The sequence below is a fragment of the Thunnus thynnus genome, chromosome 2 (assembly GCF_963924715.1).
Source record: "Thunnus thynnus chromosome 2, fThuThy2.1, whole genome shotgun sequence".
NCBI lineage: Eukaryota > Metazoa > Chordata > Actinopteri > Scombriformes > Scombridae > Thunnus > Thunnus thynnus.
The window spans coordinates 26,316,367-26,333,222 of record NC_089518.1 but is presented as its reverse complement, the minus strand read 5'-3'; the positions used below and the strand labels follow the sequence as shown (position 1 = coordinate 26,333,222).

The following is a 16,856-nucleotide window of genomic DNA, read 5'->3' as shown; positions in this document are numbered from 1 at the left end:
TATTTGCTGTTAACATGGCTCATAATGGAGCATTGAAATCAGAACCCCTCCAGGCCTGGGCAAATGGCATGCTCCGCCTGCCTCAAATGATTGCTCCCCTGCCCTCAGGGCCAAACGACCCTGTTCTGACGAGGGGAAAGAATGCGATTGATCCAGACTCACCCAAAAATAATCAAATCAATTCATTTCGTCCTCTTTGAGCTCTAACTCTGTGGCAATCTTTTGAAGTATTCAGCTAAAAGATTCAAGGAAAAATTGCCTTAATCTTCTGAAAAACGGATCATTTTTGCTCGGCAGCGCATGTGTCTCCGAAAAGCCCGCTTCCCCAGTGAGTCTACAGTTAAATGTTTGGTCTTCTCTGTGGGAGGAATTCATCTCTCTACACTAACACAAACACAATAGAACATTATGTATTAATCTAGGCTATGCCTTTGAGTGGTGAATTTCAGTGTATTGGCTTCAGGTAATTTTCAGCTAAAATGATAGCGATGTAGTTACAACATTCTGCTCATTAGACTGGGCAGACTCAGAGCCGCAGAAACACAAACACACATAAACAGGCCGAACTCGCACAAATTCACCAAATGCTAATGTTGTAACATTGATAGCTCTTTTGGCTAACCACAAAATTAAGACAAGTGTCCAATTACAGCAGCAGGGATCCAGCAGACAGCTTTATTGATTTATGTAGAATCTCACTGTACTGCCCAGTACTGTACATTGTAACTCATTGCACTTCTTATCTTGACTATGTTTTCATATGTCTTCTATACTGTATATGTGTTAAGTTGCTGTTTTCTGTAATGGGCCCTTCTGGCTACCCTGTGCACATTTAGAGCCTTCATTCTCTGTTGATGTATCACTTCGGGGATTTTGATCTCATTCAGCCTCAATGGAATGTTTTCTTTAGAAACGTTTTCACAGCTTGCGCATACAGTATGTACCTCTCTTTTCCTCTCATCCTCTTTCTTCTCTTTCTTCCCCTCATTCTTTTAATTTTTCCCCTCTACTCTCTTCTCCTCCTCTCAACACCAATTCTTTACCCCCCACCACCACCACCACCACCACCACCCCCACACACATGCACATGCACATGCACACACACACTTCTTTTCCACTACTTCATTAGAGTGAAAATAAATGGGCAGTCCAGGCTGTGAAACAGAGAGGGAAGCAAACTCACACAGTCAGCACGAAGCCGGACTAGGAAAATAATGACACTGACTGCTACCGGCCCCTTCAGTGACAGCTGGTGGAGAAAAAGTTATCATAGTAATGGAGGAGGTGAGGTAGGAGAACAGAAAGTAAAACAAGGGGTGGCCTTGAGGGGAAAAAAAATGAAAAAATGATTCAACAAATGACAGAAATCAAAAGAAAATAAAAGTAAAATTAGATGCAAAAAAAACAATAAAGCAGGAGCTGGCTATCCCTTTCACAAATGGCCCCCAACGGTTTTGTGTAAGCAGTTTTGAAGTGTGCTCCCATTACCTGAACTAAGGTGGAGCAGTGTTTGGGGAGCAGGTATGAGCGCTGCTGCACCCCCAGATAGAGCAACCAGACAGACCTTGTTAAAAGAACAGACATCCCAATCAATATGGTTGTTCCACTGGTGCATCCAGCTGCCGGGGACTATACACAGATAGGCACGGCACAGCAATTTGCAGACATAAACAAGCGCCTAATTGTTCAGGGCTTGGAGGTTTAGAGTGAGGAAAACGAAGATGAAGTATTGTGAAGAGTTAGGAGGCATTTTAACTCTCGTTTAGGAAATGAGAGTTTGGGAGTTCAGCAAAACTTTCTTTGATGAGTGCTGTTATTTTGAGCGGTAGGGATCCTTGGTTTAAAGGCTTCTAAAATCAAGGGGACTAGAAGAAAAAGTAGCGCATGCGCAGCATCAAATATGGGATAGGCCGGTTCTCAGGTTCCTATTTTCCAGGCTTTGGTCGGACTTGAATGTTCAAAGTCGAGAAAGTAGTTTGAAAGAGTCATTTGCCATTTGTGATTTTCAGTGTAATCTTGGAGTCTCATCCCGCACAGAAGAGCTGTATTGATTGGCGGTCTTAACTGAAGCCGCCTCCTGATCATCCCTTCATCTTGTTTCTAAAGGGCAGGAGCAAGGGACAGTAAAGGAGAGAGGGTGAAATAAAGTGAGACACCGACAGAGTTCACCAGGTGTCTGAAAGGAATCTCAGAATTGCCCTTCAACAAAAATCTACCAGGCGCACACAAACGTAAACCTGACCTCACCTGACTCACGCTCACACTCTACTTCGCCCTCACTGTGTTTTTACCCCGCTTCCCTCTTTTTTTGCCTATCCGTTTCTCCCTCCCTCAGCCTCTTGTAAGCAAGGACAGCCAAGGTTGTTTCATATTTTGAATTCTGCTCACATCTTTTGTTCATTCAATTAGTTCATTCAAGTTGCACCCCTGTCTTGTCTTTCAGCCTCCCCCCTTTTTCTCCTCTTCCTGCTCCTCTTCTTCCTCCCTCATCCAGTGCTGTTTACTCATCACAACGGAGGTCAACATAATCTCATGGAGTCATGGGCAGACAGTAGACAAGACTCAGTGTGGCCTAGATACTCACACTTGCCGATTTCGATATGTTTTTTGGGTAATAACGTTTGGCTCAATATGTTTTTATTTTTCGCAGACATTGAGGGAGACAGTCATTGGTCACAGCCCATTTTTAGCCTACAGGCCCAGTGTATGTATGACTGTGTTGGTGATGAATTAGCTCTTCAATGCTAATGACACTGTCACTTTCCACAGTGAATGCTATGTCTGTATAAATTTAATACATCCAGAGGAGTTTGGGAAATTTTGAAGGGGATGAATGAAGCCTTTGTTTGATGTCTAGTATTATAATTGATCACAAGATGATGTAAAAACTTTCAATAAGTTTTGCTGTTTTGCAGAAGAAAAGCGTATCTGAAAAGCCTCGCAGAAAGTGTTCCTATTAACATTTGAGATAAAGAACAATTTTCACCAAAAAGTTCAAATTCAGATGATAAAGACACAGATGATTCTGACATTGTCAAGAAGTAACTTTGTGCTTGTACTGACAGTGGATAGAACATGAGGCAGAATATGTGCAATGATTTTCATTTAGCTTTTTAATACAGGGGAGCTCGACTTAAATCGCAGCGCACTCATTTTATTATTCAGTATTAACCCATAATTCAGAATAATCACTTTAGGTGTCCACAGGTTTGGTTCACAAATGAGATCACTGAGTATGGCTCACTGCCTTGTTATAACTTTGAGCAGTTCACAAATGTAATCCAAGCTCTCTTCGCTCTGAAGAGTCACTATGAATTTTGTATCATGGTGTTCTTTGTGAGGACAGGGTCAAGCTGTCCTTGTTCTTCATTTATTCTTAAGAACAAGGGAGTCATGCGAGGCAAAAATTAAACACAGTAGCTCTGTTGTGATTATCTTTAAGGAATTCTGCTTGTGTCTGACCTCAGTAAGCCGCTCTGGAATTTGTTCCTACAGTTTCTGGAGGTGTGTGTGTGCATGTGTGCGCGGACGTGTGTGTGTGTGTGTACTCACTGCACTACATTGTGCTGCTTGCCATTTAATAAGGAAGAGGTTGTTGTAGTTTACAGAGCATTCATCAGGTTGCTTATTATCTTATTGTACTCCCAGGTACAACAATATAGGACCCAAAATAGCCCTTGTGGTAAAAACATGAACTCACCATCACTGTCACAATGTCTGGTTCACTTTCTGTCACTCTGTCACCTCTATTTGTGTGTTTTTTGCCATCAATTTAAATACTGTACATTAAAAGTGCAGCGCTGCTAAGGTCAATATTCGTCAATAAGGTCATAGAGAAATAGTGGAGGTCCTTACTGGTCCAGAAATTTGCACCCAATCAGAAACAGACCCACCGAACCCAACATGCCTAAACAAAAAGAAATGTGATAGAACAGGATCCAACTCAGACCTGATTAAACTGAATATAATTTGGACCCAACCAGAATTAAATGCTTGGTTTTGGTTGCTACTGTCGGACCAGGACATGTCAGGACCTTTTCCATCCATTGGATGGTATTATGTGTATGATGTACATAGTTAAGAAATTCATGGCAATGAAACAGTACACTGGAACAGTTTGGCAATGTATTTATCTTATTTTGAGGATAAAAGTTAGGTTTGGGTGAATCCATATTGTGTGATTTTAGCAGAGCTGAAACAATTTGTCAATTAATCTATTAGGCAATCATTATAAAATTAATTTGCAACTATTTTGATAATCAGCTAATTGTTTTGTCAGGCACAAATGCCATGAAATATCTATTTACAGTTTTTCAATTGTGGAGATTTGCTTTTTTTGTTTGTCTTACATGATAAACTGAAAAAAACAAACAATTTGAAGACATCCACTTGCACTTCAGGAAAATTTTCACCCTTTTTTGTCAATTTTTAGACCAAATGATTAACTGAGAAAATATTCAGCAGATTAATCATCAAGGAAAATAAATGTTAGTTGCGGTCCTAAATTAAAGTATCATTTCATGCGATCATGAAGTAAAATCGTGTTTTGCTGTTATAGCACATAAAGGGAAGTATGATTTGCAAAAGGAAATGTTACGTGTGTGATTGCAGCCAAAACATCAAATCTTATTTTAGGCTTCTTAGTTCTGTGTGTCACCACGACACCTCTCATTTAATTTAGCTTAATTTTGGTTTCAGCTAATAAAGCTATAGTAATGTATCACTGTGTTTTCTAGTCTGAGACTAACAAATAAATCGCAGAAAGCCTCTTGAGTTATGGAATGTTTTCCTCCAGCCTGCAGAGATAAGAAGGCCAGCATAGAAAGAGGGATTGGGCTGAGCCTCGACCACATTCCTTTAGTTACCTTTGTCACGCGTGATGGAGTGTAGGGTTTACAAACCTGGCCTCCAGAACCTCTTTCTCTGACCCTGTTCAGTTGAGCCCCCATTCCCGTGTATGTGTGTGTGTGTATGCACTGACACCCTGCTTTTCTGCTGCTGTCTGATATTGTGCAGGGATAAGGGTGTGTGAGCGGTACCAGACCTTAGTTGTCGCAAGCAGTGCCTGACCTGGTTTTTAAAAGCACATTCAGAGGCATGCACTGCAGATTTCTGTGAGGGTCGCTTAGCTTTTTGAGACAAAATCAAAATGTTTGAGCTCAGGCTTTCCTTTGTAAAGAGTAGTCTATTCCCTAAGCTTTCCAGCCAATGCATCGATAGCTCATTTAGTAATATTGAATCCTTCAGAATAGGTTTGTGGTGACCTCTTTACACTCTATATATAGACCTCTTTACACTCCATATATGCAGTACTTCTTAAATCTTCTGGTTTGTTAGCTTCCCTCTTTTCCATCCACTCCTCCCTCTCTCTTTCCTCTCCTTCTTATCGGAGACGAAGAACTATCTTTCAGTTGTCCAGTCACTCGTTTAGAAACTACAACTGGGGCTTTTCCTGTGAGCAGTTTAAAGAAGGCTATAAATTTGGCCTGTTTAAATCCAGGCTTATTTAAGCTGCCTTTTACAAAGACCTGATGCACTGCATTCTTCTGCTGCCTAAACAGGCTTTTTAAACATTTACCCCAAATGTATTTACTGGTTGACTGATACACTCTCTACATGGGAGTAGACAAGGGACAGGGGTATTTGTCTCTCTTTATGGGCCTGGGACTAGCAATGGCTGCCACATGGCCCAAGAAAATGGGACGAAATAGAAAAAAGTAGTCCCGCAGACCTGTAGTGAATTTAATGAAAACACAGAGGAATAAGGAGAAATATGTTTTTGAAGGGAAAAAAAACATTAGTAGTCAGATAAAGAGAACCACTGATAATATCTTTGTTTTCTGATATGTGTATACACATTCATTAAAATTCATTTCTGAAGTTGTTCGATATCAACAGTCAGTGTTTTATTACTTTTTTCAGGGTCATTGTTGCGGTTTACAATACCAGCACTCTGTGGGTTTGATATATTCAGAAAAGGTTGAGGCCATATTTTTTTTAGCTTTCTATTTCCCAAACTCTCTCCCTCTCTCTTTATTCCATTTCCCTCCCTTGATTACTAGGAGCACTCAGGGTGTTCTCAGCACACTGGTCTAATATGATATGCATCTTCGTGTTTGTGTATCTGATTATCGATTTACGACCCTCTTCTTCTTTTTCCCACTGAGAATGTGAACCGCTGCTGCATTAGACATCTTTACGAGGTGTTTTACTGCACTGCTTACTAGGGGAAGGCCCAGCGTTTGCGGTAAATGTATATTTTACGTGGTGATAGAGTGCATTTGCATCAGAGGATCAGTCTTAAAGAACGGCTTACTGTTAAGAAAGCGAGAGCAGAGGTCAGCTCGGGAACTCACCGTCAGTTATCTTCAGTTGTCACATGTTAAAGTAGAAGAGGAGTTGTCAACATACGCATACGCAGACTCATAAAACTAGTCACGTTTACTGTACAGAATGTTCAGATAAAAGGTGCTTTTTGCTGAACAGCATATCAGACATACATCTTTTTGTTTTCCCCTCATCCCTCTCTCGCCTTCTTGTAAACCCTGACAACGGCACATTACCCGTCAGCATGCATTACACCGCACTTAGATCTACAGGGCAGCATCTTTGAAGTTAAAATGGGGGAAAATATCATAAGTATAGGCCTCGCTCCAGATAGCTGTGGCTGCACTCCCAGATGCTTCTCAAAGATTAGAATCATCAGTGAGTAGTGATCTGCTCTATCTTATGGCAGTACAGTACAGTTCAGTACAGTACACTGGATCAAGGCTGCATGGGGTAAAAGAAAAGAAAAAAATCCCTGCCAGAGCCATACATAAAGCACCATTCCAGTCACCAGAGGCCCAAGTGCTTTCCGATAGCATTTTCAAGCTTATGTTGCCTAGCAACAAAATATCGTTAAGCACAGTTTTGCCCAGTAACAAAATTTCGCTCTAGGACAAAAAACAGCTGAATCATTGGTTTGAAGAAGTCAGTGGCACAACTGTTGTAACCAGAGGACTTCTCCCTCTGCCAGCGCTTTACCCACAGCATTTGGTCTGACCTTCATGTCTAACATCAGCTCGGAGCTGCAAATACCAAGCAGGTGTGGTGATGTCATCACAGCTCATTCAACACACCACAGAGCCATGCAAAGGGCACACAGCCTTGTTCTGGAAAGAGAGGGACGTTAGCTGTGAACTCACTAGGAGAGGGTTTCTTTTACAGGAGTTGGTTAGGGGGGGGGTTAAGCCTGAAAGGACTTACAGTAACTCTGGCTGTCAGGCTAGCGGTGGAAGAGAGTTAATGGACGCTATGAGGTATAAATGCTCCTGTCAACTGATTTTCTCTCCAAGATTTTTCTGTCCAACAGCAATAAGTTGTTTTAAAAATGAACGCAGCCATATGTCATTCCAAGATGGCAATTAAGTCAAATAAATCTCAAACCAGGTACAGTTAGTTTCTATTGCTGTGCTGTAAGCATTTAAAATGTGTACGGGGCTCGGATTTGATTGATTGATAGTAAAATCTTTTTTTTTCCTCAATCTTGATTGGCTTTTTCTTCTGACATAATAAGATGTTTGAATTGCAATCATGAAGCGCCTGTTGTATTTGACAGTAATTACATTTTAAAACTTAAACGACTTGAAAAAGACTCACATGCTGTATTATCAACTAGTGTAGCAGAGGTCAGTGCTATAGTTAGTTTTTTCATGATTTCCATCAAAGGGATCTTGTTGCAACTCAAATATTTAGTGTTTCTGTAACCAGCAATTAGGAAATGATTCAGCGTTTTGATTGGGAGCTATTTTGTGTGTGCTCTGTTTGCTCAGCAAGTGGAGCTGCACTAAATTAGCATTAATGAATGTTATGGCCTCCCATCAGTTTGACAGGTCTATTCTTTAGATCAGTTTTAATTGTAATTAAGCCCTGATTAACAAGCTGGGGGATGTTTCATTCTCTTTTCAAGAATATAGCATAATATGTTATGAAGGCAATCAGGGGTTTGTCATTTTATCTGCTAATGAGGCTCAGCCATATGTCATAACAAACTGAACTTCTCTCTGGTAGTAGCAGGCACTTGGAGGCTTCGCTTCAGCTGCTCTTCTGCTTCTGCTTTAGTCCTCTGTAAAAGCAACATGCGGTCATCTTTGTTGGCAAATCACAGGTGTTCGTCTGGAATCAAATCCAAAAAGATGGAAAGAAGAGGCTGCATTTATACCATATTCTGGGAACAACTGTGTTTTTATTGAAATGTTTTTAATTTGTTGCCCTGGTCAGGATTTATTAAACCCCCTGGCACAACAGGTGGATCTCGTAAAGTCCGGAAGAAAAAAGCGCAGAGATTCAAAGCTCTGAGTTCTTTGATTGTTAAATCCTCTTTCATGCCTCTTTTGTGAGTAAACTTTTAAGATAAAATATCCAAAAGGTCTGACTTGCAAGTACAGTTAACATTACTGCTTCACTTGTTGAGTCTGATCTTCTCAGTACAAGAGGGAATGTAGTGGTTTTGTCTTGTTAAGCTCTCTGGCAGTTAGAATACTCATGTCATATAATTATAATAACAAGAATTCTGTAATACATTATTCTTTAAGGCAGTATCCCGAAACATGTTGTAATTAATGCATCAGCTTTACTAATGAATATTTGATCATAGCACTGAAAGCGTTGCTGGAATTTTCTCATTTTCACCGATTCAGTACACCTTGCCAGTGGTTGAAGTGTTAGAATAATATTTCAAATTTAAAAGTCTTCTACCGGGCTGTGTTGTCTTTCCTTCAACTGTGACTAGAGGGATGGCTAAGACAGGACTGTTTTTCGGCATTTATTCTCAGAATGATCAGAAAAACAAAAAACAGATGAAAAAGGGAACGGCTTTTGACCCTGTGGTGATTTTGTTTTATTTTCCCGTATCGAAAGTATCCTAAAAGAGTCTGTTAAGCCTCTGTGTGTTGGCGTCAAGCACCCCAACTCCAGCTCGCTGTTTATTCTTTGGCAATCAAAGGGAAAGCTAACAGGCTCTGTTGTTGCCTTTTAGTCTTATTGGATTCACTTGTGCAGTGCAGAGTTTCCACCTTCTTTCTGAGACCCAAGAGGCATCGATGGTTGGTTCGCTCAAGCACAATTATTTCTCTCTCTCTTTCTGCTGGTTTTATCCTGACTGTGTCTTTCTCTCTTCCCATTTGTTTTTTTAAGTTTGTGTACCTGACAAGGAATTGCTGATACCCACCAATTAAAGAAATTGTGTGCAATGAAGAGAAAGGAGTAAGACAGAAAATGACAACCAAAACACATAATAACCTGAGCAAGAGCCAGGGGTCTCTTACAATTAGAGATGCACTGATCCACTTTTTTCAGTTCTGATCCAATTCTGATACCTGAATTTGGATGTCTGCCGATGCCGATACTAGTACTGATACCAGAACTCTTTTTTCTTGAATATTATTATTATTATAATCAGTGTTGATGATTATTGTTGCTGTTATTGGTATTATGTGTAAGGTTACTTGAGGCTGTAGTAAACCACATAGCACTTCTTATTAAAAGAGCAAAAATATTTTTTTTAAAAATGCATTCAATTAAAATGTATTCCAAAGCAATTTATTTAAACTGTAGTTTAAGTAGCCTTCACATACAAACAGGTGTAGGAGTGCAAATTGCTATAGCAACTCCTTTAATGTTTTGAAAAACTTGAACAAATCAAGTGAACAGCAATACATTATCAACTACTAGTAAGTAGATTTCTATACTTTACTCCAGACAGGTTGTGTTTGTTTTTGGCCCCACGGCATTGACTAGCAGTCACTATTTTAGCTTAGCTTCTTAGCCAGGTGGTGAAATACAGGTACTTTTTTTGGCTAATTGTTCTGGTTCATTTCACCGTTCTTTCACCGTATGCTCACCACTGCTGCTGATCATTGTGGAACATTCATTTGGTGTTGTCCACAGACTCACACTGTTATGTCTGTAGCCCATGACCACGCCCACCCCCAACTCCCCTGTCCTGAATTTCAACCATTCTCATCTGGTCACCCTACAGACAAGACAAGGGAACTTGGCTGGGGTCTTGGGTCTGGAGTTTTAGCATTTATTCACTGACAAATAGCCTAGGCTGTGCATACATTGCACTGCTACGTTCACAGCTATAGTGCTAACTTCGAACTCTGCTCCGGTCGCCAGCCTCACCGTCACACACACACTCACTCTCTCTCTCGACTGCACACTCGCTATGCACACAACCTGTGCACTGAGCTATCTCTTAAAGGGGCTACGCTACTTGTATAACACTATGGAATCTGGATCAGTACATGGATTGGTAACATCAGTCTGATATCTAATGAGTGAATTACGTCAGTATCGGCACCCAATAGCGATATTGGATCAGATTGGTCCCAACTATACTCACAATGCAAGACTTTCTTCCAGAAAACAGAGAAACCAAAGGGCTCTTGGGCAATGAGCTTGGGGAAAACTGTGAAACACTTTGTCACTGCTTTGGCAACAACGGATAACTGTGTGTTCAACATGTGTGTGAGTGTTTATACATCATTTCCCCTGGAAAGTGTCACACTCATGGGTGGGCGGGGGTAGGTTCTGGGTGGGTTGCGGTTAACCCCTCAAGGTCTCCAGGGTTACTCTGCCTCTGCTCTTTGTCAGATTCTCAGGCTTTCTCACTTTTGGCTCTGGATGATGGTCTGACAGTGTTAGACTGGCACAGAGGTGCTGGAGTGCCTATTAGCTGCTTGTCTTTCTCATCCTCTGAGAACATGAAGGCCTCATTAGCCCAGTGAGCTCAGCTGTCCTCTGGTGCTAAACCCTTTGCAACAGTCAGGTTATGTGTATGTGTGTGTCCTTGTGTCTGTGTGTGTGTGTATCCAGGTACATATACTGTATGTTCTTAAAGGGGACCTATTATGCTTTTCCTTATTTATGTTTTCATATATTTTTATTCATTTTATTTCATATATATAATGTTACAATGTTGGATGTTCACGTTAAAAGTGGCCGACGTGTCAAATAAGGAGGTAAACGTTTGTAGAAATAATCCCTGTGAGCAAAAATCACCAACTTCAGACTGCTCTGAACACTGGGTTACCAACAGTTTTTTCTACTTTCAGCCTGAGTTGTGTCAGCTACTGACTGATTTTTTTATATGATCATCTGCTCCACACAGGGCACGCAAGTTCACTGCTCTGCTCTGCTAACATTATGGCATTTTTCCATCGTTTTGGGGGACGTCATGCTGGGCCATGACTCCATTACACAACACAGCAAAGTAAAATAAGTTGTTTACCTGTTGGAGGTGTGCTGGTTGTCTGCACCTCTTCATCAAACATTTTACTGTGGCTGTGTTTGCTTGTACTATTCCTCCCTGCAACTTATCCACTGAACAAAGAGCTCCAAATATTTCCATATCTTGTTGTTTGAACTGTTTTATAGCGCTACTAACGAAGCTCTTCTAATTCAGTGAGGAACATGTTTCACTTAAGATCAGAGTGGGCTCATCAGGAGTTTTTTGAACTGTGAATCATGCAAAGCTACTGTAATGGACTCCCAGACTAAAAATGTAGAGCTTGAAATGAGCATAACAGGTCCTCTTTAAGAAATTGCGTATCACTCATATTAGTCTAGTTCACTGCTATTTTGACAGTGAATCTGTTCACAGACTCACTAACAGCTCAATCTATGTTTCTGATTATCTTAATAAGACATCATGGGGCAAAGCAGAGACGGTAGGCAGATTTTTAAATTACTGCATTTAAGTTAAGTCATTTGAAAATCTGTATTTATTAGATCCAAAGCAATATCCCTGCTACATTTATATAATATTATGCTGATTCCCTCTTTTTGATATATCTATCCAGGAGTCTCTGGAAATCAGCACTGATTCAAAGTGGATGATTCTTGTAAGATAAAGTGCTTTGCATGGTTGACTTACACAAATCTTGATATGTTTGGTGTGTTAACGTAGAGCAGGACAAGGAATTATCAACATTATTAATCTTTCACCTACCTAAATTTACTAATATTGCCATTTTCAATAAATGCCTACAAACTAGCAATAGCTGCAACAACCGATCTGCCTTTTACTGGTCATACTATAATAAAAGAGGACATGAGAAATAGAAAGAATACAAGAATATGATTTATTCTTGACCTTGAAAACAGCAGTAAACAAAAAAATGTCAACTCAAGATCCACTTACGCACTTGTTTTAGAGCTTTCAGCCATATCACATGGTCTTCATCTGCGAGTTTGCTCAGTTGTCATAGAACTGAGGGTGTTCAAACTCTACATTCTTCTGAGCACTTTTAGAGCTTTTCATCCATATTGGCTTAAAGTTTGAACTTTAAAGTTTGAACTTTAAAGTTTCATGACAACTTCCACTAACATGAAAACATAATCATTGTCACATTTACTGCCATTGATGTATCTGATCATCATGTTGACACACTTCCTTTGTGTATGTGCGTGTTTGCAGGTGAACGAGGAGACCGTGGAGAGACTGGTGGTCCAGTACCCTCACATTGTGTTCAGCACGGTGATGCAGGACTGCAAGAGAACCCTGGAGAGAGCTTATCAAATGGGCTGGAGCCCCAACACATCAAATACTTCGTAGCTACTGCTGGATCACACACACAAATACACACACACACACACAAGCACACACACCTACATATGTACATACACACACAAACACATAGCTCCACAGAGGCCCTTTTTGTGTACAGACACACATACACAATATTTGCAGCTCAGTCATGTTTGCTTCTCATTCACTGTTCAAACATGCATGTAGACATGTAGCTACACACACAAGCACACAGACATGCACATACACGCACAGACACACACACACACACACACACACACACACAGATAAAGGTCCAGTCCATCAACGGTTTCATTTGAAGCAAATCTCCCATTTCAATAATTTAGGTAGAATATGGGCCTTATTAAGTGAGACTTGATACACCTACCAGCCATAGGTTGCGTTCAACATCTTGACTGAATCATCCTCATCATCATTGGCTATAAGTCATCTGACAATATACTGTATATTTTTTTTAAAACAGAGTTGTTTTAGCGGAAAGCCATGCTCTAACAACGGTTATTTGATAACAACTGTAAGTGAGTGTTACTCAGTTGATAGTATGAGTATAAAACCTCATTCATTCAAAGTCCTCCACCTCGTCTCGGATTGAGTGGAGGTAAAGATGAATGAGAAAGGTGGCGGTCCGTTCTAGAACATGTGAAAAAGATCTAAACAAACGCTTCATCACATCAAAGACTTTCAGTGATGGTCGGATCAGTATGAATGAAAATACTTTAAAAAAGGTTTCTCGCCCCAACTGGAACAAATCTTCCAGAGCACTGCACCCATGTCAGCCCACTGAGGTGTTTACTTCCTCCGAACTGAACTCAACTGCTGCAGTGATATCGCACAAGACTGAGCAAAAGATCCGGACATGGGGAGACGACATCACACCACTTCAGGGGCTACAGGGGATTCAGACCTCACATGAGGCATTTTGAGAAATCGGTGATGTTTATTTTGTCTATTTAGAACATTTTTACTTTCTTGGATGTCCAGTGCAGTGTTAAAGGAATTTGTGGACTCATACGTGTTGAGATTGTTGACAAGGCTCCATTTGAAGGATAGAGCTCTTTGCTGTGACTTAATATGCACATTGTCATGGTACAGATGAAAGATTCAGGCCAGAATCAGTCAACCCCCCTGAAAAAGGTATGGCAGAAAATAGCATTTATTATTTCTCAAAAGCTGCATGTTTAAATCGAGATGCTTATCTTATTTTTTCAGTTAAAGAGTTACTGTCTACATATGATTGGAAGTTGAAATTTACATCTGTTTGACTTGGGAAGAATGCTATTTTTTGGTGCTATACATGGATTTAGGGCTGACTGAGCATCTCCTTGAGTCATTACAGAATGAAAATTAAACCATGCTTGAAATAGAAGTTGCCTTTACCTAAAAACCTGGGGTCATATTATAAGAATATTAACCACAACCACCATGATGACAGATAAGAGGAAACAATGCCTTAAGTGGTTAGTAGGTAAATGCCATCCAGTTAGCAACCTCGACCCAGAATTTAAGAAATGTTTATCTTCTCTGAGTTTATCAAATACCATATTCCCATTATTTGATCTGATATATATATATATACATATATATATATATTCACTGTGTGGGATTTACTTAGCCTATTCTTGGTTTTGAGCATACACTTGTAACATTAGCTATGTAGCAATGCAATGATGGATTTATCTTTCTTAGTGGTGTAGGATGTAAAGAAAAAACACTGGCCTGGGTGTATGATGAGGGCCAGTAGAAGTTGGTAGGTGAGAGTTGATCATTTTTCATCTATTCTATAGAAACTCAGTAATGTACAGTTGAAAATGCAAATAACCAGGGTATTTTTCTACGGTGTGAACCAGCTCTGGGCTCAGCCTCTACACAATCTGTCACTCAGATATGAACAATAACTTACTGAGCTTAGGGTTTGAGTATAACTGTAAGCTTTCTACAGCAGATTTCAGATAATTAAAAACACATTCATTTTACCCTTGTCAGGATTTGTAGACTTAATGGATGGAGTTTCTCCCTCAGCCTGTTTTTGTTCTGTTTCTGTTCTTTTGTAATCCCCATACGCACTTTCTCCTCTGCTAGATGTTGACACTTGATTCCTGATTTGTTAAGGCAACCGTAAATGACTGGATTTACATAAAGATGAATAAAACACTACTACTTCAAGCTTTTTTCTCTTTTCCTTTTGTATGTGTGCAATTGAGGCAGGAGAAGAATATTCAGAATGACGGTGAAATACTTTTCCGCTCGTTTTACAACATCTGTGGACTGCTTAAACTTTTTTTTTTCCTGCAGGTTTTTCCAGACTTTTTATTACATCAATTACATCAACACAGAGACTTTAATGAATATAATGGTAGACATGGTAAAATTTGGATTTCTCAGGTAAAAAGCAAATTAGGGCACCAGCACGTTTCCATTACAACCAAAGTCCTTGGAATGCGCAAATATGACACACCGAAGCCTTTGTATTGTTGGAAATAAAGATGTTTTCCACAGATACCCATGCATTGAAAATGTGTTTTCTGTTGAACAACATGACACAATAATCAATCCTCATTTCTATTGAAGGGCAACCCCACTGATTTTACACATCTAAGGACTTGAGGACCTGCATACAGTATGAGAAAAAGTTTTATAAAGCCTTTGTGACTCAAGAGGGAGCCGCAGGAAGTCTAATAAACTGCGTCAAGTGGTATGAGGTCAGTTGGTTGGGGCTGAAGACTACAAGTTTGAAAATGCAAAAAATCTGGGGGTGTGGAGTTAGAAAGAAACAAAGTTACCAAACCTCTGTATTCCACTCCTCATCTCTGCTTGAGGCTAGCAGCTCAAGGCTACATTAGCCTTTACTGGCATAACGCACACAAATCCCCAACTGAACTGTCGGTGGGTCGAGTTGCATTGTGGGTAATGTAGGCACCAGGTTTTGACAAAGAAGACTGCATGAAATTAAAAAAGATGATGTTTCTGGTTCTGCTGCATCGATTCTGATCCTTCCATGAGCCTGACAATGTTATAGAAGTGCAACACTAAATCGGTGGCATACTCCTTTAAGCTATACTTGTGATTTCAAGGTCAGAACTATTGTCACAATCACAGGAGCTCCACATCTGAGACGAAATGAGGAGGCATCAGCTTGCTGCCCAGCTTGGCAGCAAAGCCCTCAAAGAGCTAAAACGCCGTCACTCAATATGTCCCCAGTCTTTGACAATATTGTCCCTTTCAAGTGCCTATTTTACTGTTCAATGTGTTTGTGTTGTTTCATGTCTGGCGATCAAACACGGGAGATAGCATCAAACAGGATGCGAAGGTTGGTTCTTCCCAGATAGATTCTTTGTGTTGTCAACCCAATTTGTGTCAACGTGAGGTGCAATTCACTTGAGTCACAGCTAAAGAATTATTTTCTAATCTTAATAAAAGCATAGGGAGCTCTGTTTTTATCAGCACATTGGTGTTTATTTACTCTCAAGTACAGAAGTATGAAACGCCTGGAGCAAACAGATATACATGCATAAGTACAACACACTTCTTTTATAAATATATACAGTATATCTCTTATGTCCAGTTACAGTCATCCTGCAATAACTACTTGTGAAGCTTCTAAGTTTTTCCCGGACTTTCTCAGACGTGTCTTTTCAATAATTATGTGTTTTTTAAGACTATAATCTGATTTTGTACCAGATGCATTCTATTGAAAAGTTTCAGTTGTAGTTTTCCTAATACTCCTCTGACACAGTCCTATATTAAATGTCACAGGATAGCGTTTGTTAGAGTAATGGGCTATTGTATTGAATTGCAGCAGATTACACAGGTGTTCATTATATTGTGTCCTCTGTAACTTTTTGTACAAACCTCCTTCACACAACAGTGAGATAAAAACACTACAGCTGCTTGAAACCGAACAGATTGTAAATAAAAGATAACAGTTGAAATGTGAATCACTTGATTTTCTAAAAGGGCTTTTCTAGTGACTAAGAATGTGGCATTTGCACAGAAAAAATGTGAGCAATTGAAAAAGAACTGTTGGAAAAAAAATAGAACAGTTCTTTAAAGATTCTATTATTTTAGGTTAGATACTCTAGCCTAAATTGAACCACCAAGAATGCCATTATGTGGTATGTGTCTTGACCATTAGGCCACCAGGATGCTCTGGAACATGTCTTTCTGTAACTAGTGAATTGTCATCAGTTCATGAAGAGTTCTCGCTTGTCCTGCTGCCAATGCTCTCCTGTGAAGTTTTCTCTCTCCCCAGCTGATATCCGGG

At 40.0% G+C, this 16,856-nt stretch overlaps 1 protein-coding gene across 1 annotated transcript in view; it reads left to right on the top strand.

Annotated features, from left to right (window-relative positions):
- The window catches only part of fbxl17 (F-box and leucine-rich repeat protein 17), a 239,313-nt gene extending 224,555 nt beyond the window's left edge, over positions 1-14,758 (top strand). The window contains exon 11 of the mRNA XM_067612929.1: positions 12,464-14,758. Coding sequence (XP_067469030.1) covers positions 12,464-12,601 — 138 coding nt within the window. The 3' untranslated portion in view covers positions 12,602-14,758. The remainder of the gene's footprint in view (positions 1-12,463) is intronic.
- Positions 14,759-16,856: the final 2,098 nt, after the last annotated feature.